Source organism: Panulirus ornatus, chromosome 63, assembly GCF_036320965.1.
Source record: "Panulirus ornatus isolate Po-2019 chromosome 63, ASM3632096v1, whole genome shotgun sequence".
Taxonomy (NCBI): domain Eukaryota; kingdom Metazoa; phylum Arthropoda; class Malacostraca; order Decapoda; family Palinuridae; genus Panulirus; species Panulirus ornatus.
Genome location: NC_092286.1, coordinates 13390978 through 13416683, shown reverse-complemented (window position 1 = coordinate 13416683; position 25706 = coordinate 13390978). Strand labels below are relative to the sequence as shown.

Genomic DNA, 25706 nt, shown 5'->3' with positions numbered 1-25706 from the left:
GTGTGTATGTGTGTGTGTGTGTGTTAATGGGAGAGAGTTTTACACTCGTGTTGTCCTGTCTCTTAACCTTGTATATATGTTCCTAATCTTTACTATTACGTATATATGTATGCACTCCTCACTCCCTCCGTAGCCTAAGCCAAGTACCTTTTATCGACCAACCCTGATGGGAGGATGAACACCTGGGTTGGGTTTGGGCCGACTGCAACGTTCCAGAATTCAAACTCCTGTGGATTCGACCCTGGGTTGGCTCGTGCTAACTAATGGTCAGTAACGTTAACCACCACACCACATGTGTGCGTGTGTGTGTGTGTGTGTGTGTGTGTGTGTGTGTGTGTGTGTGTGCACAGGAGTCAAGACATGTTACATATATACAAGGTTAAGAGAGACGGGGCAACACAGATGTAAAACTCTCTCTCCGTAACACATGAACAGTCGTCACACACTAGAGGCCGTAGGTCAATAACGAAGCACTGATCATTTCAAAGGGAAATCATCACTTCCCTGCTCCTTATTGCAGCGCAGCCTTTTGAAGCTGCAGGAGATCTTGAAAAAAAAGGCGGGGGGATGAGTGGGTCATGGGGTATAGATAATAATGATAACGTTACCGGACTCCGCCTGCGAGCGGTTGACAACGCGAGTCGGAAACCACCTTCGGAGAGGATGAATCGCCGTCAGCAGTACCTTCTCATCAACAGACCTCTCGCTCCATAGGAGTCCATCACTTCCCTTGTCCTAATAAGACACACAGCCTCGGAAACTGCAGGAGCCCCATGAGAGAGAGAGAGAGAGAGAGAGAGAGAGAGAGAGAGAGAGAGAGAGAGAGAGAGAGAGAGAGAGAGAGAGGTTCTTCGGCATGTCTTGGAGACACTCCAAGAAAGACAGTTACCCACTGGAGACCTGTTGCCTTATCAACAAGAACGTCCCGTTGTTGCCGCTGCTGCTGCTGCTGCTGTTCTGCAGAGGGCGAGGGAAGGAGGGAAGGACTGGTTGCCAAGGAACAGGTGTGGAGGCTTCGTCAGACGATAAGATAACAATTTTCGTGGGGACTGCAACAAATGCCGGGCATCTGTTGTTGAACTGAGATTCGGCGGGGTCAGCCTCAGGTGCAACAAGCCCTTCCTTGTTTGTAGACGGCCCCCGCCCTACGTAGGGGGGTGAATCTCCCTCCTCACCCTCACGGGAAAAATATTACTCAGCGAAATCATAGGAGGACTCCAGTCACTGGCCGACACGAAGCGTACTCCGAGACGCGGTGCTGTGTCAGGTCTGGTGGATCATGAGTGAACGTGACCTTCTACTTAAGTAATTTGTGAGAGAAAGATAGAGAGCTGAGGCAGCCGCTCCGTGTCGTCTTGTATGAAGGCACCGAGGCATTGGGCACAGATCTAGGAAAAGATCTCAATCTCGTCTTTCTGTGACACGTACGGCGCCCAGTAGTTTGATGGGTCTCCATCACGTTTGAAATCTAGCTGGGAGTGCCCCAGGGCTGCCTCTTTGTGTCTACGCTACTCTGCATCTTCATATATATATTTCTCCCGTACTGTACTCCTGGCACAGGTGCAGACGGAGGGCGTCTGTTCCCACACAAGATCTAATGTTAAAGCCGTTTTAATCTCACTCGCCTGATGGTCAAGATGACCCTGCGGCAGATTGCGACCAGGGAACTAACCCGCTGCGAGGGTGATGCAGCTGCGCTCGCTCCTCGCAGTGAAAGCCCCAGACAGCAGAGCCTCCCACCTGGAGCGACTCACCCACGCGTGCTCCATATTCTCCCTCGACACACCAAGCAGTCAACACCGTCGTGGTCTTTGGTCCTTGCGTGGCACAGGAAGCCAGGGTCACCGTGCCAACAAAACGTGAAAAAATGGGTCCAAAAGCTGAACGATAACGTTTCACTTTGATGAGGTCGAAAAGTGTTCTTGTAGGTCTGGCAGCCACCGTTGTTGATACAGCAGGTAACACGTCTCTGGACCACTGCAAAGTTCGCCACCAAAACAAGAATAGTGATTAAGCAAACCTGTCTTTTCCAGCGCCCTGTCTCCGCTTCAAGGGTGTTTGCAGACGTGACGTGAAAGAGTTTCATGTCAGGACCTCAAGATGGAAGAAAATCTAGCCAGGCTGCTGGGTGGAACAGCTGGCGTCACAAGTCCCTGGGCCGACTCACTGACCCACTACGAGGAGTGGCTGGCGTGCACGTGCGGGTCACAGGAAGCAGAGAGTCGGCCAAGACTCGGCCTCAGGTGTAATGCTGGCGGCAGCGGCGGCAGGTCCTTTGCCTCGTCAGGACCCTCCGCCCCAGGCAACAGTGTGGCGCACGCTTAACTCAAGCCCTTCCCGGGGACGCTGCTGCAGCAGCATCCTCTGACAGACACGGTAGATTCCACACACACACACACACACACACACACACACGTTGATGAGCTGTCGGTGGACTGAACCAGGGCATATGAAGCAGCCGGGGGAAACCACGGAAAGGTCTGAGGGACGTGGTTGTGGAAAAGGGGTTGTGCCTTCAGTGCATCATACATGGCAGCTTGAGAATGGATGTGAGCGAATGAGGCCTTTTCTTTGTTTGTTCCTGGCGCTAACTCGCTAACCTGAGAAATGGTGAGTATATATATATATATATATATATATATATATATATATATATATATATATATATATATATATATATATATATAATCTTAAGCATCCCCAGAACCACTTTTTATGGGGCTCCTGCAGCTTCCAGGCTGCACTCCACGCAGGAGCAGGGTAATAAAGGACTCCTGTCGAGCAAGATCATCCCCGACGAGACTCTGCTCCATTCTGTCCACCGACGATGACACAGCCCCGGCGAAGGTGACTCCTCTTTCGAAGTGTAACCACGAACAGAAACTCAATCTGGCGAAGGGCACCAGTCCTAGAATGTATCACCTTAATGCTACACTCTCACAGTCCCGGGCGATGAGATAGTAGGTCTGGCCTCAGGATGCAATGCCACACGCACACCAAACCGATTCCCAGGCATGAAATGAACCAGTCACAACAGGTCATTGAGAAGGCCTCGCCCAGCATTGATTGTTGTGATGAACGTGCGTAGTCGTGGTCCGGTGAACGCCTTCGGACACGAGTGTTTTTTTTCATTACCTGTGTTTAATGGTGCACAACATACGAACACTTCTGTTCTGACGTGATCACATGGGACTTTAAACGAATTTTATTTTCTTTGTTTTATACTTATATACAAGTTTTCTTATAGCTTATTTGTGTATGTTCACCGTCCAGACTTAGGAGTGTTAAAGTGATGGCCGGGGGCATCTTACACTCTCTGTGTCAGTAGGTTGTAGACAGCAGCCGTCAGGGAAGTACTACTCCGCTCCTGACGAAGGAGTGTTGAGGTGATGGCCGGAACCATCTTATACACCCTCCGTGTCAGTAGGTCGTAGATAGCAGACGTCCACGGAAGTACAGCCCTCATGACTTAACGAACGTTGAAGTGATGTTCCCGGAACCATTTTACAACCTTAGTGTCAGGATAGCTGGCCCCATTATTATCTTTCATTAAAACTAAACCACCGGATTTGGTCTTGGCATCTCCTCCTAGCATGTACCATATATCTCTCTCCTCTGTACGTACTGATATCCATGTCTTTTGCTGACAGTGAATCATATGGTGTTTCTAAGAACAGAAACGCATTATTTTTCCCCCCCCTCTCTTTTACCGGAGGTGTTTTTCCGTCTCCTAATGATCTTTTTAAGGTCATCTCATTTCTTTTCTTTTAAGCCTTGACTTCGACTAGAGCCTCGGCCTGAGTCTGGAGGCTTCACCATGAGGAGAAAGACGACCAACGTCTTCTTTACTCCTTCCTCTGGAATCAACTTCAGCTCACGCCACCTTGCCTTCGGGGTCACCACCATCAATCCATCCTCTGCAGTGCCCTAGGGCGGGAGGGTGCCAAGCCTCCGTTTACCTAGCCATAACTCAGTCGCGGATAACTTTGATCACTTTAGATCGCCCTCTATAAAGAGTGACTGTTATAAACACCCATTTGGGGCCTTGGTGGGATCAGAAGGTCAGAGATCAAGTTCAAGGAGTCATGTGATTAATAATGAATAAGGAGAAGTTCGAAATGACAAACGATTTTAATTATTCTGGGACATTTTTCCATGACAAAGTTGTTGAATTTTTTTTTATTTGAAATTATAATGCTTTGACGTGCGCTCATGTGTGTGTGTGTGTGTGTGTGTGTGTGTGTGTGTTAAACAGCGTCGATTGTTACCAGACCTGGAAGTTCATGAGGTGAGTGAGTCCATAGGTAAACATACGTGAGTTGCGTCTGGGAGTATTGATTGGTGCTGACACCTGTGTGTGTGTGTTTGAGGTGAGCGAGTGTCTCGACTCATGCAAGCATAGGAGTGCTTTTAAGGTGAGTATGTCAGCTGGTGCAGGCCCTAGTAACAGTGTGAGAAATGAGTGTATTTAACAAGCACAGGCACCTCTGTGTGTCGGCCTTTAAGAGTTCGTCGACCAAAACCATTACAAGCAATTAAGTGTGTCAGGTGGAACAAGACCCAGAGCGTGTAAGAATACAAGCACCACGACAGGTGCGAGGGAAAGAGCGTGAGTGTGTGTGTGTGTGTGTGTCAGTTGGCAGAGGCCGTTAAGAGTGCGTGAGTGTGTGTGTGTGGCGTGAGTTGGTAAGTGTACTAGGGTGAGGGAGGAGGAGGAGGAGGAGGGAGGGAGGGAGGAACACAAGCACCGCACCTACAGGGTGGGTGACCGCGCCTCGTATGACTCACAACAACACAGGTAGGAAGAAACTCGTTGTGGCTAGGGCGGCCCTGGCGTCCGTCGGGAGCCGGGCAGGTCATGATTTACTGGAAGGTTCCCAGAAAGGAGATCGAGGGAGGAAGGAACAGGGGTGTGTGGGAGGTGGGGGAAGACGGTGGGAGCATGTTGTGTGAGGCGGTGAGGCCGGTTGGCCGTAGGTGGTGAGGGCAGGGACAAGGAGCTGCCGATGTCGGAATGTCTGGAATGCTGACTAAAATTTTAGCCTCTGTATATCTGATTTAGGCTGCCTATATATATATATATATATATATATATATATATATATATATATATATATATATATATATATATTCACCGGATATCGCCTGCAGACGGGTACACTTTCGGTGAGACTGTATCCTCGTCAATAGACCAATAGGAGTACAGTCTCGTCGAGGACTTTCTCGCTGCAAAGGAGTCCATTTCCCTGTTCCTGTTTGGAGTGCAGCCTTATGTGCCCTATATAGGTGTCGTAGGTTGCGTGATAATTATAATAATAATAATAATGATAATAATAATAATAATGAAAACATATGATGATTATTACATATTTTTTGTTACGGTTCATAATTGCTTCTCCCGCTTCACAAGGTAGCGTCAGGAACAACGGCTTCATTTGCACACAGCTCTAGCTTTCTTATATATATATATATATATATATATATATATATATATATATATATATATATATATATATATAGATAGATAGATAGATAGATAGGTAGATATTAATTTTAGGACTGTCTATGAGTTATATATTTTTCTAATATGCATTTTGTTACAATATACGTTTCCGGTTTTTCAGTAGTATATTTGTTTTACCGAATACCTGACGTAGATGTACGCTTTCTAAGTATCAAAAAACAGTAAAACCTTTCATACAGAATGTACTTTGTGAAAGAAGAACTTTGAATGCGGAATGTCGTTCGTGAAAAACAAAAGTAATCGTAGGACACAGTCAGTGGTCCAAACAATCGACCATCACTTGGACAAATCAGGAACCATCCGGAAGATGGTATGTCAGTCTCGCCGAGAACCCGGCGGTAGCACCACCAGCAGGGGAAGCTGAGCCGTTTAGCGGTAGGTTATGAGGCCGGGAGTTACGTGCGGCGGCGCGGGCGACGGTTGGCAGCTGTGTTATTGTTTGCCTGCCTGACCCTAACACTCAGGGAGGGGCGGGCAAGCCCCGGGCCTGCTAAGTCTCTCCTTGAGTGCTACACCACACCTGCCCGACCTCAACCCAACCTCACCCACCCTTGCTAGGTATGTGCTGGGCCAAGGCGGTGGTGTGACTAGCCATCCATACTCGTTCGCTGTACACATTTATGAATGTTGGATAGTCTCTCACGCAACTGCTGGGCTTGTGTATAGTATGCCATCTGTTTCCATTATATTACAAAAGAGTGAAATAGATAATGACGTCGCTTTAGATTGGAACGTTGATCTGATTTTAGGATCACTGAAAAGGATAGGTTTAAAGAAGAAACATGGCAGCCTAGCTTAACCCCTCGTATAACCTTGATGAAAAGCTTACCTTACTTCCATGTTTATATTGACTTATTTTTCATATAGTTATCGTATCAGTATTTCTTTTCGCAGTTTATTGAATTAAGAGTAGATTTTTTTCGTATCCTTCCATGTACAATTTTGTTGAATTATATTGTATTTCCTGGACTAACCAATAATTTTGTTGCTGCAACGGTGAGATTATAAACTGTTTTGATAATTATCTCTCTGTGACTGTCCTTGTTCTATGCCCCTGGGTGTGATTGACTTGGTCTTTTGACCTGACCTTTAAGGGTCGAGTCAAAGGCTGGACCATTATACTCAAGTGGTCGTACCATCCTGTTCAGTGGTCGTACCGTCGTGCTCGAGGGTCGTACCTTCGAGCTCCAAGGGTTAACATTCCATCATTGTTCTCCGCAGATGACATGCAACACATCCATGTTCCTGTCTTTTGTGTCATGGACGCTGTATGTATCATCATTTCTGAGAATCTCTTGTCTTTGATATCGCCTTTGCTGATACTCTGTACAGGAAAACGCGGTCTCATAAGCCTTCTTGCTGCCTGTGTGGTTTCCTTTGTTCTCATTCCATAAGTCTCTTGTTGCCACTGAACTGACATTATGGCCTGTGGTAATTTGAGTCAGTTGCTTGGTTGTTTGGGCTTATAGCCAGTGTCATAAAGACCGCCACCTTCCAGCTACTGCATCCACCCACCAAATAATCCCCAATACATTGCTCAGGCTTCGGGAATATGTATGTCTTCGACCACACATACTCCACATGATGTCCATGTAATAATTGACCAAGTACGAGTGTGATTGACTACCAGTACTTGTTGACTGGTCGCTGTCACACATCATAAAGTTTACATTAAACACATCACTATTAAAGAAACAAGAACCACCATATCATTTACATGAAAACCTGTTATTTATGTAATTAATTGCTATGTAATCAAGTTAAGCTTTTCACTTGAATTGCATTTTATTCTAAAGGTTTCTTTATTATTTTCTCAGTATGGAGGTATGATTTTATTGTATGTTTATTTAAGGGCATTTACATAAGTTATTATTATTATTTTCAGTATTGTAAGAACTGATATTGATTGATATACCAAGGAACCATATGTGTCACTACCCTATCATTATGCACTGCTCACATTAATCTGTTCCTTTTGTGATGGCGTTTCTGTAATAGATTCGCGCCCCTGTTGACAGATTTCTTTTCTCACCTTCTCCCCTTTTCATCATGAAAAAAAAAATAGATTTCTTATATCAAATGAACGAAAACTGTTGTCTGATTTCATGATTATATATATTATACATTTCCTGTGTACTTGATCATGTTGTTGGAGTGCGTGTGTCCTGTAGATTACCCGGCCTTTGACCTGGTCGTGGTCAGAGGTCAAGCCATCGTACCCAAGGGTCGTACCGTTGTGCTCCAAGGTTATTGTACCGTCCAGTTTGTACCGTACACTGCACACAGGAAACCTGTTGCGTAGCTTAGAACAGCAACAGACACTGCAGAACTTGGAGTCCCGCGAGACATTATTATTATTATCATTATTATTATTATTATTATTATTATTATTATTATTATTATTATTTATTCATCTGTATTATTATTATTATTATTATTATTATTATTATTATTACTATCAATATTATTATTATTATTATTATTATTATATTATTATTATTATTATTATTATTATTATTATTATTTACTCATTTATATTATCTATTATTATTATCATTATTATTATTATTATTATTATTATTATTATTGTTATTATTATTATTATTATTTAACCCATTACTATCCATTATTAAACCGTTGGTGAGGAAGCCTCACCAACGTTATGGAAATGAGCCACTTTCTTAGTTATCCCCGTTTTCTTTCTTCGTGGCTGTTAGTGAAATAACGTCGTAGTATCTTATCATCCCCCATTTTCTTTCTTCATGTTTTATTTGAAAAAGCTTCGTGGTGGCTGTTGCTGAAAAGATGACGTCGCACTATCGTAGTTATCATCCATTTTCTTTCTTCTGTCAGTATTTCATAAAGCTTCGTGATGTTGAAGAGGAAACGTCATTGTCTTGATCTTTTGACACATTTGCCTCCAGTAATCAAGCCATTCTCTTTTTCCTTTTGAGATTTGACCTTGAACTTGAGAACCGTATGTTCATCTAGGTCAGGTCATTTTTTTTTTTTTTTTGTAATTTCATCATATTTCTTAAGTGATACTATTGGCATAATCTCAGCATCTGATTATGTGGTTATTGAAAACTCAACATATCTATTATATTTCCAGTTAGTTTTGGAACGCGTTCGATATATTATTGTCGCGTTCAAGAAAGGTTAAAGGGGTCAGGGACGTTGCAGGAAGCGCTGGCAAGGCTTATTGTTTTTTTTTTATGATCATTTATCATCGCACACAAGAGTCGGAATGGGACAGGTTATGAGCCAGTCACAGCAGTTGGGCCGGGCAGGGCCAGGCTGGGCACCTGTGTGTGCTGGTTCTGGCGAGGTATGAAGGTGGAAGGAGGGGGGTTAGGGGTGAGTAGGAGGGAAAGGGTGAGGGATTGGGGGGAGAGTGGGGGAGATAGAGGCGGGGGGCCTGAACTAGTTATGGTAATTCCTGGACTAGGAAGCCGATCTAGGGAGAGGCCTTGGAGGGAGGAGGGGAGGGGAGAGGGAAGAAGGTCAGATGGGGTTGAGGAGGCGAGGTTTAAGGAGGGGGGGAGGGCGATTGGTTGGTTGGCTAACATCATGACAATTTTTACTTTATGAGTAACTTTCTCTAAACTGTAAAACGGGGAGGGACGATGCAGCTCCTCGCATCATCCATCCCTTGTGTTGTCACCGTCAATCGAGTCTTGTTCTGTGCAGGGTGTTGTTGCTTGCTCCCTTGTCTCCCGCGGTCGCTTCTTCAGGCGCCGTCACGGCTCGTGTGGCTGTCAGTTGACGAATGATGTACTCGACGTCTGATGGATAGGGTGCAGTCTCTTGTTGACCTCACCTTTTTAAGAGTGTGGGAGGATAGCCCATAAGTCAGGGCGAGAAAGGAGAACCTCGAAGACGAAGGTGTCAGTGTGAGGAAGTGGTCAGTGCGGTGTGAATAAGGGGCTTCGCAAACTCGAGCTGGCTGGGCTCAGACCTCCTCCCTCCCCCATCTCTCTCTCTCTCTCTCTCTCTCTCTCTCTCTCTCTCTCTCTCTCTCTCTCTCTCTCTCTCTCTCTCTCTCTCTCTCTGATGGTCTCGAATGTCTCGTCTCGTGGCAGTTTTCTTCCTTGGTCCGATCGCAAATGCTGGTTTGGCCTCTTGTGTCTTGTCTCGTGGTCTGCCATCAGGGTTTGGTCTTAGGGTCTGGTGTCATGGGGTGGTTTTTAGGGTCTAGCCTCGGTATCTGGTCCCGTGGTCTAGCCTCCGTGTCTGGTCTCCTGGTCTGGCCTTCGAGTCTGGTCCCTTGGTCTAGCCTCCGTGTCTGACCTCCGATTCTGGTCTAAGTGACTGGCCTCAGGGTACGTTCACAGGACCTGATCCTAGTCTCTGGTCTTCAGGGTCTGGTCTCAGTTCCTGACTTATAGTGTGGTCCTAAGGTTCTGATCTCACTGTTTGGTCTTACTCTGTGGTCTCTCTATCTGGTTATAAGGTCTGGCTCTAAGTTTCTGGCCTGAGATTACGGCGTGCGGACCAGATCTCACTTTCTGACCAGAGCGTCATGTGCTACAAGGTCACATCTCACTCTCGAATCTCACAGCCTAAATATTAGGATCTTGAGGAGTGGTCTTCGTGTCTTGCCACAGTAAACGATTCCAGATCTTGGTCGATTTGGTCTGGACCTCTCAAGGTTTGCTTTCAGGATCCCAGTCTCACTGCCTGCTCTCGGTACTTAGTTGTGGATTCTTCTTTGAGATCCTGGAACAACCGATATGGTCTCCAAGAGCATTCAGGACCCGTGTGTCCCTCAAGAGAAAGAACAGCGTGGAACGCGCGTAGTGGGATGGAGGAGGCTTAGGGCGGTTTGGGGGAAAGGTATTAAATGGGATGAAGGTAAGGGAAGTGTTTGTTTAACTGGGGAGGAGAGAATGATAAGGACGATTAGGATGGGAGAATGGATGACTTGGAGACTTAAGAACTCAGACGAAGAACTTGAGGAGTACAGTGGCTTCGGAGATTAAGCGACTTTGAAGAAGTAAATACAGACTCATTTATACAGTGGGGGAAGGGATTGGGGGATGGGGGGGAGATTTACGAGTCCGTAAGTGAAATGTCGCAGCTTGGAATATGATAGCGACAGTCGCAGCTAATCTGGTTTGGTATCAAAGTGGAGGACGAAATGAAGTCAAATATATGGGTCCTTTTGTGAGGTACTTCACATAGGTTTTCCCCTGTTACTTGTACGATAAGTCAAGACTGGAAGGTGTGCTAGGCTGGCGTATACTCCTATCTGCCTGCAGGATGAGAGAAATGATAGGAATCGTTCGGTGATTATTTTCTATGAAAGAAGGTGCATGAATTAACCCCACTGGCACGCCGTTATAACCAATGAACACGACAGTACGACCCTTAGATATGACGGCCTGGCCTTTGACCTGGCCCTTTAAGGGATCAGGTCTGAAACGGTCGGGCCATCACATCCAAGGGTCGTGCCCGTCCCTTAGATATGACGGCCTGGCCATTGACCTGGCCCTTTAAGGGATCAGGTCTAAAACGGTCGGGCCATCACATCCAAGGGTCGTGCCCGTCGTGATCAAGGGACGACCCCTAAGTGCTCATCGATCATGCCGTCGTGCTTAACGACAGTTCCGACGTGCTTAACGACAATGCCGTCGTGCTCAACGATCGTACCCTCGTGCTCAACGGTCGTACCATCGCACTCAAAGATCGTACCGTCGTAGTCTAGGATCGTATCATCGCAACCAAGGGTCGGTACCGCCCTTCTTAAGGGTCGTACCGTCGTGATCAAGAGATAAAAAGCACCGCCAGTAATAGCATGTCATTAATTCACCAATTGACTAGCAACAATGAGGGGGGGAGACGACATAGCACTTATGAGTAATTAACACGACCCTAAGTGGGTCATTACCAGCCAGTTACGAGAAGGACAGAGACGAGATGGACCATCTTGCAGGAAACAGCATGGAAGGTCTTAGGCTATTAAGTTCTTGGACACAATGGAGGGACAGGATGTTGGAGGAGGTCGGTGTCTGGAGTAGTGTCCTCATGTGTTGTCCTTGTCGCGAGTCCATGTCTTCTTGTCTTGTCCTTGTCGTGGGTCTTTGTCCTCCTGTGTTGTCCTTGTCGTGAGTACGTGTTCTCTTGTGTTGTCCTTGTCGTGAGTACGTGTTCTCTTGTGTTGTCCTTGTCGTGAGTACGTGTTCTCTTGTGTTATCCTTGTCGTGAGTACGTGTTCTCTTGTGTTATCCTTGTCGTGAGTACGTGTTCTCTTGTGTTGTCCTTGTCGTGAGTACGTGTTCTCTTGTGTTATCCTTGTCGTGAGTACGTGTTCTCTTGCGTTGTCCTTGTCGTGAGTACGTGTTCTCCTGTGTGTCCTTGTCGTGAGTACGTGCTCTCTTGTGTTGTCCTTGTCGTTTGGCCGTGTTCTCTTGTCTTGTCCTTGTCGTAGGTCTGTTTCCTCTTGACTTGTCCTTGTTGGGGGGTCTGTGTACCTCTTGTCTTGTCCTTGTCGTAGGACAGTGCCGTCATGGACAAAGACAGGTGTGAGGTACGGCAGGGTTGTGAGGTAATGTACAACTGAGGTGAGGCAGCCATGAGTGAAGCTCGACTAATGGTGCAGGAGAGGCAGAGAGGAAGATTACATAGCGACACACACACACACACACACACACACACACACACACACACACACACACACACACTGTGAGAGGGAAAGCCTGGTAGTTTCACCGGGCGGGAGAGGGTCAGGAACATCACCTTGGGTCTTGGCCACCTCACGTGGGTGGTACGGCCCGCCACCCGGCTCACCTAGATTCCCGTGTCCACCTGGAGTCGCGGGATATGACGTCTAGTGGAGGAACCAAGGCTTTGGTAGAGGGCCCTATGCGACCCAACCCTTAGGCTAAGGGCTATCCTTAGGGCTGTCGTAAATGGCTAGGGTGTTCACTGTATACCGATAGAGCTTACCCCATGGAGATCTTTGCTCAAGTGGGTGCTTGGAGATCACATGGAGGCTGGTTTTACCTGGAGGACGGAGGGTTTATCCCTGGAGGCTGGGACTCATACAGAAGCCGGAGGTCAGTTGGAGGCCGAGGTTCGAGTCGAGTCCAGCAGTAGTCGAGTCTGGCGTTTGGAGGGTTCAGGCACCCGAGGTGTCTCTCTCATCATGAGCAGGATGTGTCTCCTTGAAATGTATGGTACGAGGATGGTAGACGAAGAATGTGGTAGGTTCGGTGAGGGCGGTTGAAGCCAGATGGGTAGAAACCAATTGTATGGTAATGAAACACTGCCAAAATGACCCACAGGTGGTTTGGTTTACTGGTTCGGACCAGTCAGACTGTCAGGTAGCTTCCTGGCAAGATGGTTATCTACCTGGCGGCCTCGTACTTATATATGCCAGAAACCTGGTTGGAACGTTGTCAGAGGATTGTATAAGACCTGGCCAGACGTCTGGTTATCTGCGTAGGTGGCACCCCAGGCCTCACCACGAGCACTGTCACCAACATCAGTCACCATCAAGATCTTTGAGTGCCGTCGTTGTCACCACTATGATATGCAAGTGTCGGCACCGAGATCTGTCAGTGCCAGCAACAGCTGAACCCACTGCTATCACCAGTAGTCACTAGTGCCACTAGTGCTGCCGCCAGCGGCCATCGTTGCCAGCACTAGCAGCCACAGTGGCACTATAAACAGCCATCAGTGCCAGCAGCCGACTACCACCTTGACCACCAGCCATCGGTGTCAACACCCTCAGCCGTTATTTCCGATATTAGAACTTGTAAATACTAGGACCAGGTCTCATTCGTGCCAGGACCAGGTCTCAGTCATGCCAGGACCAGGACTGGGTGACTCTTCACATCACCTGCCTGAAGGTAAAGCATGACTGATATACACCAGTCGTATACGTGAGGACGATGTCCCAACCGCCAGGAAACCAGCATCCCTTCAGATCGGGCGACACTGAAGAAGGAGACCTCGAAGATGTGGTCTAAAACACAGGACCAGTGGAGTGAAGGCGCTCAGAGGAGGGGACAGGGTGGCGGAGAGAGAAGCTTCTGGTGGAAGCAAACAGTAACAGAGCTGTTCACCTTCCGACAGCTGTAGTACAAACAGGTACTTCGGGAGAACACATAAACTCTAAGCAAAATCTGGTCCCCGGTAGATACGAGATATTCATATTTGCTACTATGATTGCGTGCGGTGTCCTGTTGCCTTCAGAAAGCATTTAAACTATATCAGATTCATGAATAAGAAAAAAGGATAGATTTAAAATCGAGCGGAGGAGACAACCTGCTCTGTAAAGAACACACCTTCCCTCGTGCACTATAATAGTAACCTGTTTCATAATCGGTCATAATCACATTCTACAACCAGCAGGTAGAGCAACAGTCTGTCTCTCTGCGTCTCTGTCTCTTAGATTACAGTCATACCTAACATCATACGGTGTAGCACCACCCTCACCACAGTGTGGCTGAATGAAAGCTAATTTTGTGTTTCTTTACAGGTGAGGAGATATGGTGGTGGTGGTGGCCTGACATTCCATATCTTTGTCGTAAGTATCTGATTGTGAATTCATGTTGTGAAGTACTTGGTTGTAGGGATATATATATATATATATATATATATATATATATATATATATATATATATATATATATATATATATATATATATATAAGTGCTTCTTGTAAGTACCACGATGCACTGTACTTGGGGTAAATGTATGTTGCTTTAAGTATCTGGTTGTGCCTGTTTGTAAGTATGTTGCTTTAAGTATCTGGTTGTACCTGTTTGTAAGTATCTTGCTTTACGTATCTGGTCGTGGGTACCTGGTAGTACGACTGTGTGGCTGTCGATATATGATGACGATTACCTGGGTGGGATGAGCTGGTTACGAAAACTAGATGCCAATTATCAGACCAATTTGTGCACCTAACTGTAACAAAAAGTACCTGACTCTGGCAAGGACCTGCATGTTGAGTACCTGTTATCTCATATCCTGGTGGTGGCAGATCACGAAGGAGGACCATGTGAGGGATTTGTCTTCAACATGCCTCTGGGTTTTGCTGTGATCCGCTTGTCTTCAACGTCCCGCTCGTGTGTTCTTGTGATCCGCTTGTCTTAAGATTTATACCTAATTGCTTAAATGGCCTAACAGTATACTGGGTAATTATAACCTGTAATGTATATATATACCTAATAAGTTCTATGGATAATCACATGGATGGCTTGTTACTGATGACGAGGGCAGCGTGTATGGGAACCGCAACGCAGTACTGGTGGGAACCGAACTCGTCCTGCGTGGTGGAGCAATCGAAGTCCCTCATTACCACGCTGGCCTGACTTCCCCTGCTGGTGCGTGGGAGGCGGGAGGTTAGCCTCCATACGCGTGTACCTGGAGTCCGGTTTTCTAACTGGTTTGGGTGTAGTGGATCTCGACAACTGATATCAGTAAATCCCGGGAAACACATATATATGTATATATATATATATATATATATATATATATATATATATATATATATATATATATATATATATATATATATATTCACATCTGGGACATCTCTGTATTTCAGAAGATGTGAATTATCACGAAAGCGCACGAATCTTCGTGTTTCATTTTCCTTGCGGCTTCCAGCATATCTGTGAATCACGGGTTCTTTTGTGATTTGTCTACACACACACACACACACACACACACACACACACACACACACAAACTTTAAGAAAAGAACCGATAGATTTAAGTCTTTTCTTTGCAATGATTCATTACGGGACGTGCCTTGAACTGAGAGAGAGAGAGAGAGAGAGAGAGAGAGAGAGAGAGAGAGAGAGAGAGAGAGAGAGAGAGAGAGAGAGTTACTACATAGATACACAGACCACACAGACCCAAAGTTCAAGCGAGGTGATCTGGCCTTAAAGCTAATTAAGAAAAAAAAATAATGCCGTTCCCCTTTAAAAGCAGTTGAAGAAGAGGATACTAAAGCAAGAGAGATAATTTTCCTCCTTGCCAAGTACAGTCTGATCCCTTGTTTACATTCTGATCACGTCTGGAGGTCAGCCATACCCCTCACCTAGTGGCTTGACTTAAGGGAACTCTTTCTCTTCTTCTTTATGAATGTTAGTAAAAAAGAATCATGGATGTGAGAATGCGTGGGAAGGACGGATAACAGAAGACCTGATGGTCTATGACGAAGTTATCTGCTGGAGGACTGTACATGGGAAGGATAGATAACAGAAGACCTGATGGTCTGTGACGAGGTTGTCTGCAGAAGGACAGTACATGGGAACGACAGATAACAGAAGACCTGATGGTCTATGACGAAGTTATCTGCTGATAACAGAAGACCTGATGGTCTATGACGAAGTTATCTGCTGGAGGATAGTACATGGGAATTACAGATAACAGAAGACCTGATGGTCTATGACGAAGTTATCTGCTGGAGGACAGTACATGGGAAGGACAGATAACAGAAGACCTGATGGTCTATGACGAAGTTATCTGCTGGAGGATAGTACATGGGAATTACAGATAACAGAAGACCTGATGGTCTATGACGAAGTTATCTGCTGGAGGACAGTACATGGGAAGGACAGATAACAGAAGACCTGATGGTCTATGACGAAGTTATCTGCTAGAGGACAGTAGATGGGAAGGACAGATAACAGAAGACCTGATGGTCTGTGACGAAGTTATCTGCTGGAGGACAGCACATGGGAAGGACAGATAACAGAAGACCTGATGGTCTATGACGAGGTTGTCTGCACAAGGACAGTACATGGGAACGACAGATAACAATCGCTGCGCATCACAGCGTATGATGTGATTCACAGTAAGTGCGCCTCACAAGGAGTGACCACAGCAATCCACTGTTTACCAAGGACAGAATGATATTGAGTTAAAGTATCTGGAAGTCATTACCAGTCATCATCAGAAAGTTTCCTACAATAAGTAACTCTACTCATCCTCCAGCAGACAACCTCGTCGTAGACCATCAGGTCTTCTGTTTTCTGTCCTTCCCATGTACTCTCCTCTAGCAGATAACCTCGTCATAGACCATCAGGTCTTCTGTTATCTATCCTTCCCATGTACTATCCTCTAGCAGATAACCTCGTCACAGACCATCAGGTCTTCCGTTATCTGTCCTTCCCATGTACTATCCTCCAGCAGATAACCTCGTCACAGACCATCAGGTCTTCTGTTATCTGTCCTTCCCATGTACTGTCCTCCAGCAGATAACCTTGTCATAGACCATCAGGTCTTCCGTTATCTGTCCTTCCCATGTACTGTCCTTCTGCAGACAACCTCGTCACAGACCATCAGGTCTTCTGTTATCTGTCGTTCCCGTGTACTCTCCTCCAGCAGATAACCTCGTCAAAGACCATCACATCATACCTTGTGGTGCGCAGTGGTTGCAACTTTCGTTTTTCATACTAACGTTCCCTTTTTTTATGGTTTCATTAAAACTCTCAGTCACGTTCTATACAGCGAAAGAAAAACACACAAACTGATTGTGTTAAGCATCTTCGCTTTCAAATTATATATTTTTTTTTTTCATACTATTCGCCATTTCCCGCGATAGCGAGGTAGCGTTAAGAACAGAGGACTGGGCCTTTTTAGGAATATCCTCACCTGGCCCCCTCTGTTCCTTCTTTTGGAAAAAAAAAAAAAGAGAGAGAGGGAAGGATTTCCAGCCCCCCGCTCCCTCCCCTTTTAGTCGCCTTCTACGACACGCAGGGAATACGTGGGATGTATTCTTAATCCCCTATCCCCAGGGATAATATATATATATATATATATATATATATATATATATATATATATATATATATATATATATATATATATATATATATTCCTATTATTCCACGGGGAAATGAAACACGATAAGTTCCCGGGTGCGCTTTCGTGTAATAGTCACATAACTGACTTATATTTCTTTCTTGTATCTCCCCTGATGATGTGATTATTACACGAAAGTGCACTTGGGAACTTATCGTGTTTCATTTCCCCATGGAATCATAGGAATATACTTCATCACGCGCTCCATTGAGATCCTTTCCAATATATATATATATATATATATATATATATATATATATATATATATATATATATATATATATATATATATATATATAGCAGGACCTGTTAAACCCTATTGAGGTGTGTTTGCTGCAGGAATCCTCGAAGGCTTTAATTGCTTCGTCTCTCTGGTTTCATCATCAAGACCTGTAGGATGAACTGATTAATATTCAGGTAATAAACTGTAAGGAAATAACTGAGACCTCTTCTTCTTCTTCTTCTTCTTCTTCTTCTTCTTCTTCTTCTCCTCCTCCTCTCTTTGGTCGCAAGACTCAGAAGGAACTGTTTGTTAACAAAATTTCTCTCTCTCTCTCTCTCTCTCTCTCTCTCTCTCTCTCTCTCTCTCTCTCTCTCTCTCTCTCTCTCCGATGGCAAGCTAGCTCGTTCAGTATTCCACCACCAGTTCACTCCCCTACTCTCCCATTCGTCTCTCCCAAGGGCACGTCTAGCCTCTCACAGGGTGACTCCTTCTCTCCCTTGTGAAAAGCTGTAGACCAAGGCCCATCAGCGCGGGTTGTGGTGTGGAGGCAAGTATGTATGATGGATGGTGGTACAAGCCAGAACTACTGTGGAGTGAATGGAACAAGCCAGAACTACTGTGGAGTGAATCGAAGAAGCCAGAACTACTGTGGAGTGAATGGAACAAGCCAGGACTACTGTGGAGGGGATGGAAGAAGCCAGAACTATTGTAGAGTGAATGGAACAAGCCAGAACTACTGTGGAGTGGATGGAACAAGCTAGAACTACTGTGGAGTGAATGGAACAAGCCAGAACTACTGTGGAGTGGATGGAACAAGCTAGAACTACTGTGGAGTGAATGGAACAAGCCAGAACTACTGTGGAGTGAATGAAAAAGGTAGAACTACTGTGGAGTCAATGGAACAAGCCAGAACTACTGTGGAGTGAATGGAACGAGCTAGAACTACTGTTGAGTCAATGGAACAAGCCAGAACTATTGTGGAATGAATGGAAGAAGCCAGAACTACTGTGGAGTCATTGGAACAAGCCAGAACTATTGTGGAGTGAATGGAACAAGCTAGAACTACTATGGAGTGAATCGAAAAAGTCAGAACTACTGTGGAGTGAATGGAAACGAGCCAGAACTACTGTGGAGTGGATGGAAGAAGCCAGAACTGCCGTGGAGTAAATGGAACAAGCCAGTACTATTCACTTACGGTGTTGTGTGACGGAAAGAATAAATAAGAGATATTTGTTTTCTTTGTTTCTTTTGTTATGCGTCTCGCTTGAGCAGCCGGCCCCATTAACTGTCACGAGGATATGATCGTGTGTCATTTTACCAGATATTTTCGTTTTCTCATGTTGCAGTCTATATATATATATATATATATATATATATATATATATATATATATATATATACCTCCCGCTCCCTTCCCTTTTAGTCGCCTTCTACGACACGCAGGGAATACGTGGGAAGTATTCTTTCTCCCCTATCCCAGGGATAAATATATATATATATATATATATATATATATATATATATATATATATATATATATATATATATATATATATATATATATATATTGAGGGTTGAAGAGAGGGAAGGGTAAGGGTCATTGAGAGAGAGAGAGAGAGAGAGAGAGAGAGAGAGAGAGAGAGAGAGAGAGAGAGAGAGAGAGGAGTCATACTAATGCTCTTACCACACACACACAAGGACGGACGCACACACACACACACGCACACACACACACACACACACACACACACACACACACACACACACACACACACACACACACAACCATCCAGCATAAGGCCCAAACTAGAATATGCTCCTCAGGTTTGGTCACCGCACTTAGATGAAGCACAAAGAGTTAATCGAGAAGGTCCAGAGGAGGGCAACACACACACACACAGCGCCAGAATTAACAATTGCCGAGTTACAGTGAGGAGGTTAGGAGACCACGACTTTGTCGCCCATGGGAAAACGAAGAGTTAGAAGTGATTTGGCACCACTTTTTTTTTTTCTTTTTTACACGAGATGGATGACGAATGTTGGGAACGGTTCTTCGAAGGATGCAAAGATATAACAACCAGAGATCATAACTTGGAAATAAACAAGAAATTCGTTAGACACACGGTGTAAGGAAGGTGATGCGATAATACAGGAGTGGTGGACGAAGTAAGTCCACTGAGTGAATGGAACGTAGACAGCATAAAGAAGAAGGTTTTGATGAGTTATATGACAGTAAGGGATAGTTGTGGAGATGGAGGGGGGGCACGAGTGTAGGACTCCCTCGCCGTACCGCGCAAATAGGTCATTACAACTAGGGAATTGCTCAACGCATGGGTGATTACGCAGGCTCCATGCTTGTCTGATCTGTGATTCGCACGCAACATAGGGAAGGGGTATGGGGAGATGGGGTGGGGTGGGGGGGGGGGATGTAGGTGTAGCCTTGACGCGCTCGAAGTTAAAGGGGAAAGGGAGTCTATAGCTGGGGAGGGAGGGAGGTTATTGCTGGAGAGGGGAGATTATAGCTGGGGAGGGGAGGTTATAGCTAGGGAGAGAGATGGTACAGCTGGGGAGGGGAAGAATAAATGGGAAGGGGAGGGCAATAGATGGTAGGGGAAGGTTATAGCTGGGGAGGGGAAGATCATAGTTGGGGAGAGGTGGGTTATGCCTGGAAAGGGAGAGGTTATAGCTGGGGAGGGGGGAGGCTATAGCTGGGGAGGGGTTGGTTATAGCTGGGGAGGGGGTTGGTTATAGCTGAGGAAGGGGAAGGCTATAGCTGGGGAGGGGGTTGGTTATAGCTGGGGAGGGGGTTGGTTATAGCTGAGGAAGGGGAAGGCTGTAGCTGGGGAGGGGGCTGGTTATAGCTGGGGAGGGGGTTGTTTATAGCTGGGGAAGGGGAAGGCTGTAGCTGGGGAGGGGGCTGGTTATAGCTGGGGAGGGGGTTGTTTATAGCTGGGGAAGGGGAAGGCTATAGCTGGAGAAGGGGAAGGTTATAAGATAAAGTTGAGTGGAAGTGGTGAGGGACGTGTTGGGCGGAGGGTTGGGAGGTAAGTGTGAGTGTGACATGAATGTGCATAACTGGCTGGTTATTGTGTGTCTCACGGTACTTACGAAGGTGTATCATTCTCCAACAAGATCTATTATATAGACCAGGAGCAAGCGTGCACAAGATGCAGGTCCAACCACAAGGAAGTGGAAGGTACAAAGTGTCATGAGCTTTCGTGTAATTACAGTCGACAAGGCACTGGCGTTGTAATTATGCGAAAGCGCTTGACGCTATGTATGTTATGTTTCCCTGTGGTTTTACCTGCATATATATATATATATATATATATATATATATATATATATATATATATATATATATATATATATATATATATATGAATGAATTATCCCTGGGGATAGGGGATTAAGAATACTTCCCACGTATTCCCTGCGTGTCGTAGAAGGCGACTAAAAGGGGAGGGAGCGGGGGGCTGGAAATCCTCCCCTCTCTTTTTTTTTTTTTTAATTTTCCAAAAGAAGGAACAGAGGGGGCCAGGTGAGGATATTCCAAAAAAGGCCCAATCCTCTGTTCTTAACGCTACCTCGCTATCGCGGGAAACGGCGAATAGTATGAAAAAAAAAAAAAAAATGAATGAATTAATGACAATTGTAATTTATAACGTCTGTTGTATTTAGGTAAATTTGATAAAAAAAGCGGATTATTTTTTTTTTAGCTAATTTTTCCGTTTTTCCCCCCAACTCTCATCATGTTCCTCGTTTTCTACCGTCGCCTCCCCTTTATAAGGGGCAATAGAAGGGTCATGACCTCGGGTGGTTGGGTGGCGGGGGCGGCGGTGTTTTGTTTCGTAATCTAGAGGTCATCAGAGGTGGGGGGGGGATGATAATGAGGTGATTAGGGGTCACGCTTTGACAACACTCTTACCATCACACCAGCCCGTGGGAACTTTGGCTGTGTTGAGTGGTGGTGGCGGAGGAGGCGTTGTGCAGAGAGAGAGAGAGAGAGAGAGAGAGAGAGAGAGAGAGAGAGAGAGAGAGAGAGAGAGAGAGAGGCGGGTTCTCGTTCGTACGCAGGACGGAGCGCGTAGCGTCCTCCACCTGTGCTGCTCCTCGCTGAAGGACTGAGAGAGAGAGAGAGAGAGAGAGAGAGAGAGAGAGAGAGAGAGAGAGAGAGAGAGAGAGAGAGAGATGGAAGATTCGTCCTTTTTTTCCTTTTTCACGGTTTACATAATCCATTATTCATTATTCACTCCCGGCCGGAGAGTTATTCATTCAGTTACGTGATTGATGTGGCTTCCTTCACTCAAAAGAACTCCTCATTCCTGACTTTGCGAATTGAGTGCGTGCTGGTCAGAACTCATCTCTCTCTCTCTCTCTCTCTCTCTCTCTCTCTCTCTCTCTCTCTCTCTCTCTCTCTCTCTCTCTTAGTACTTCAGCGAGGAGCAACATAGGTGGAGGACGCTATGCGCTCGTCCTGCGTACTAACGAGAACCCGTCTCTCTCTCTCTCTCTCTCTCTCTCTCTCTCTCTCTCTCTCTCTCTCTCTCTCTCTCTCTCTCTCTTTTCCCAGTGCATAGAGAAAACGGATTGAGGTCGTCTCTCTCTTGAACGCCTTTACAGAGAGAACAAAAACAAAAAACGAACGTAGGCTGTCTCTGTTGTGGTTCCTTCAGAAAACGGATCGAGGCTGTATGTACGTACGTATCTTTCGCTCACAAGGCGTGCTGCTGAATAGATGAAGTGTTTTATGAGGGTTTTTGTAATGTATTATTCACTTATACATTCGTGTTGCAGAATGAGAAATGTCACAATGACCGTCGCGTGGGATGTGTAAGCTTTCACATTGGCTCATAAAGATGTGTGTGAACATTTTTCTCTTAAAACTTTACCTTTCTTTGTTCCACTAAAAGTACGAAAAATAATCTTCGTATATATATATATATATATATATATATATATATATATATATATATATATATATATATATATATATATATATATATATACTTTTATCTTATCGGAGAATGGGTTAAGAAGGCTTATTTGTTTAAGTGCAAACTAACGAAGTGTGTCTGTGATAGTGTGCATGGAGGGTACGTTTGCAGGGGTTAAGTAGAGGCCAGTATAGAGTGTACAGTGGGTACAATAGCATGAGGTAGGTGGAGGCCAGTATAGAACGTACAGTGGGTACAATAGCAGGGGGTAGGTGGAGGCCAGTATAGAACGTACAGTGGGTACAATAGCAGGGGGTAGGTGGAGGCCAGTATAGAACGTACAGTGGGTACAATAGCATGAGGTAGGTGGAGGCCAGTATAGAACGTACAGTGGGTACAATAGCAGGGGGTAGGTGGAGGCCAGTATAGAACGTACAGTGGGTACAATAGCAGGGGGTAGGTGGAGGCCAGTATAGAACGTACAGTGGGTACAATAGCAGGGGGTAGGTGGAGGCCAGTATCGAGCGTACAGTGGGTACAATAGCAGGGGGTAGGTGGAGGCCAGTATAGAACGTACAGTGGGTACAATAGCATGAGGTAGGTGGAGGCCAGTATAGAACGTACAGTGGGTACAATAGCAGGGGGTAGGTGGAGGACAGTATAGAACGTACAGTGGGTACAATAGCAGGGGATAGGTGGAGGCCAGTATAGAACGTACAGTGGGTACAATAGCATGAGGTAGGTGGAGGCCAGTATAGAACGTACAGTGGGTACAATAGCAGGGGGTAGGTGGAGGCCAGTATAGAATGTACAGTGGGTACAATAGCATGAGGTAGGTGGAGGCCAGTATAGAACGTACAGTGGGTACAATAGCATGAGGTAGGTGGAGGCCAGTATAGAACGTACAGTGGGTACAATAGCAGGGGGTAGGTGGAGGCCAGTATAGAATGTACAGTGGGTACAATAGCATGAGGTAGGTGGAGGCCAGTATAGAACGTACAGTGGGTACAATAGCAGGGGGTAGGTGGAGGCCAGTATAGAACGTACAGTGGGTACAATAGCAGGGGGTAGGTGGAGGCCAGTATAGAACGTACAGTGGGTACAATAGCAGGGGGTAGGTGGAGGCCAGTATAGAACGTACAGTGGGTACAATAGCAGGGGGTAGGTGGAGGCCAGTATAGAACGTACAGTGGGTACAATAGCAGGGGGTAGGTGGAGGCCAGTATAGAACGTACAGTGGGTACAATAGCAGGGGGTAGGTGGAGGCCAGTATAGAACGTACAGTGGGTACAATAGCAGGGGGTAGGTGGAGGCCAGTATAGAACGTACAGTGGGTACAATAGCAGGGGGTAGGTGGAGGCCAGTATAGAACGTACAGTGGGTACAATAGCAGGGGGTAGGTGGAGGCCAGTATAGAACGTACAGTGGGTACAATAGCATGAGGTAGGTGGAGGCCAGTATAGAGCGTACAGTGGGTACAATAGCAGGGGGTAGGTGGAGGCCAGTATAGAACGTACAGTGGGTACAATAGCAGGGGGTAGGTGGAGGCCAGTATAGAACGTACAGTGGGTACAAGTTATCAACACAGTTGTAATAAAGATGAACTCAGAAGATTGTATTTCCTTAGAGAGATGAATAATTGAATAAGTCACTTAATTCATAAATAGATAAAATGAATGACGGTTTATTGGATGTAGTTATCCGTACTGCTGAACGTACACAGTTGGGGAATTACAGAGATTACAGAGCTGGGAGGCCATGATAGTCATTACTTAACTAATCATACACAAGCTTAAGATAAGCACGTTGCCCTACATTTCATCGCTTTCATCCTTTATCCTCCCCACGAGCCATCTTGGAACGGCGCTCAGCGGTACAACATACGAATGCCATTGGGGGGCCCCCGCCAGCTGACACCCAACCCGATTGATTCATCTTTCAAAGAAAATGGGATTGCAATGGTCTATTCAGACTCGTGGTGCGTCCGGTGGCCAAACATCACCTTTGTCTACAGGTTTTTCCCCAGAGAGTGTTCTCGGATGATGTCATGATCGGTGACTGTGCCATCTTAATGATCCTGTCACCGTGGGTAGCTGGAGGCCTTTTGGTGGATGTGATGTTTAAATCAAGACACGACCTGGGGTCCAATGTCCTTCGAGCATCCACAACCATGTAGGGGTAATCTGTGCATAGGTTTATCATCCCTATTCTTGATTGTCTGCGTCTTACCACCTTCCATACCTACATGATGGTTATGTTTGTGGTGTGTGTTTGCATCACTTGTTTCTACCGTTGTTGTTAGCATTCGTCTCTCTCTAGGCTTGTGTTCCTCGTCTTTATCCTCCTCCAGCCACGGACTTCCCCGCCTGAGCGTCCCCTTGTTGTAGATTTGAATAGATTTATGATATCTCGTCGACAGACCATAGTCCTTCCTACGTATCGTCCTCCAGCAGTGAAACTCGTTGTAGACCAACAGATCCGTTATCTTTCCTTCCCATGTACTGTCCTCCAGCAGATAACCTCGTCATAGATCATCAGTCTTTTGTTATCTGTCCCTCTCATCTTCTGTCCTCCAGCAGATAACCTCGAAATAGACCATCAGGTTTCTATCATCTGTCCTTCCCATGTGCTGTCCTCCAGCAGATAACCGTCGTCGTAGACCCATCAGGTGTTCTTGGCGGCTGACTCTCCCATGTGCTCCCAGGTATCACCACCAGGAGCCCAGAGAGCCAGGGGCGGGGTGACTCATGCCCTGCCCGCCTGTGGAAGGTGACACCAATTTTCCCTTGTGTTGAGAGGAGTTGAGCAGTACAGGTGGCTCTCACCCCTTGCGGGCGGAGATCTGTCGCTGCAACACAAGGTTTTTGCACCAGCTGTTGGCCGCGATACCCCTTGAGCACGACGGTACGACCCCTTGAGCACGACGGCACGGCCCCTTGAGCACGACGGTACGACCCCTTGAGCACGACGGCACGGCCCCTTGAGCACGACAGTAAGACCCTTTGAGCACAATGATACTACCCCTTGAACACAAGGGCACAACCCCTTGAGCACGACGGCACGACCCATTCAGTACGACGGTACGAACCATTGAACATGATGATATGACCTTTGAGAACGACGATACGACCCTTGGTGAACGACAGTACGACCTTTCAGCACAACGGTGCGACCCTTGAGTAGTATGGTACGACC

The 25706-nt window shown here is 46.0% G+C and overlaps 2 protein-coding genes across 2 annotated transcripts in view; both read left to right on the top strand.

Moving 5' to 3' along the window:
- Positions 1-25706, top strand: part of LOC139746021 (rho GTPase-activating protein conundrum-like) — a 361826-nt gene that overhangs the window by 54260 nt on the left and 281860 nt on the right. The gene's annotated exons all lie outside the window — the stretch shown is intronic.
- LOC139746022 (uncharacterized) overlaps positions 1-25706 on the top strand; it is a 238593-nt gene that overhangs the window by 68699 nt on the left and 144188 nt on the right. The window contains exon 3 of the mRNA XM_071656824.1: positions 14010-14057. Within this exon, the coding sequence (XP_071512925.1) occupies positions 14010-14057 (48 nt within the window). The remainder of the gene's footprint in view (positions 1-14009; positions 14058-25706) is intronic.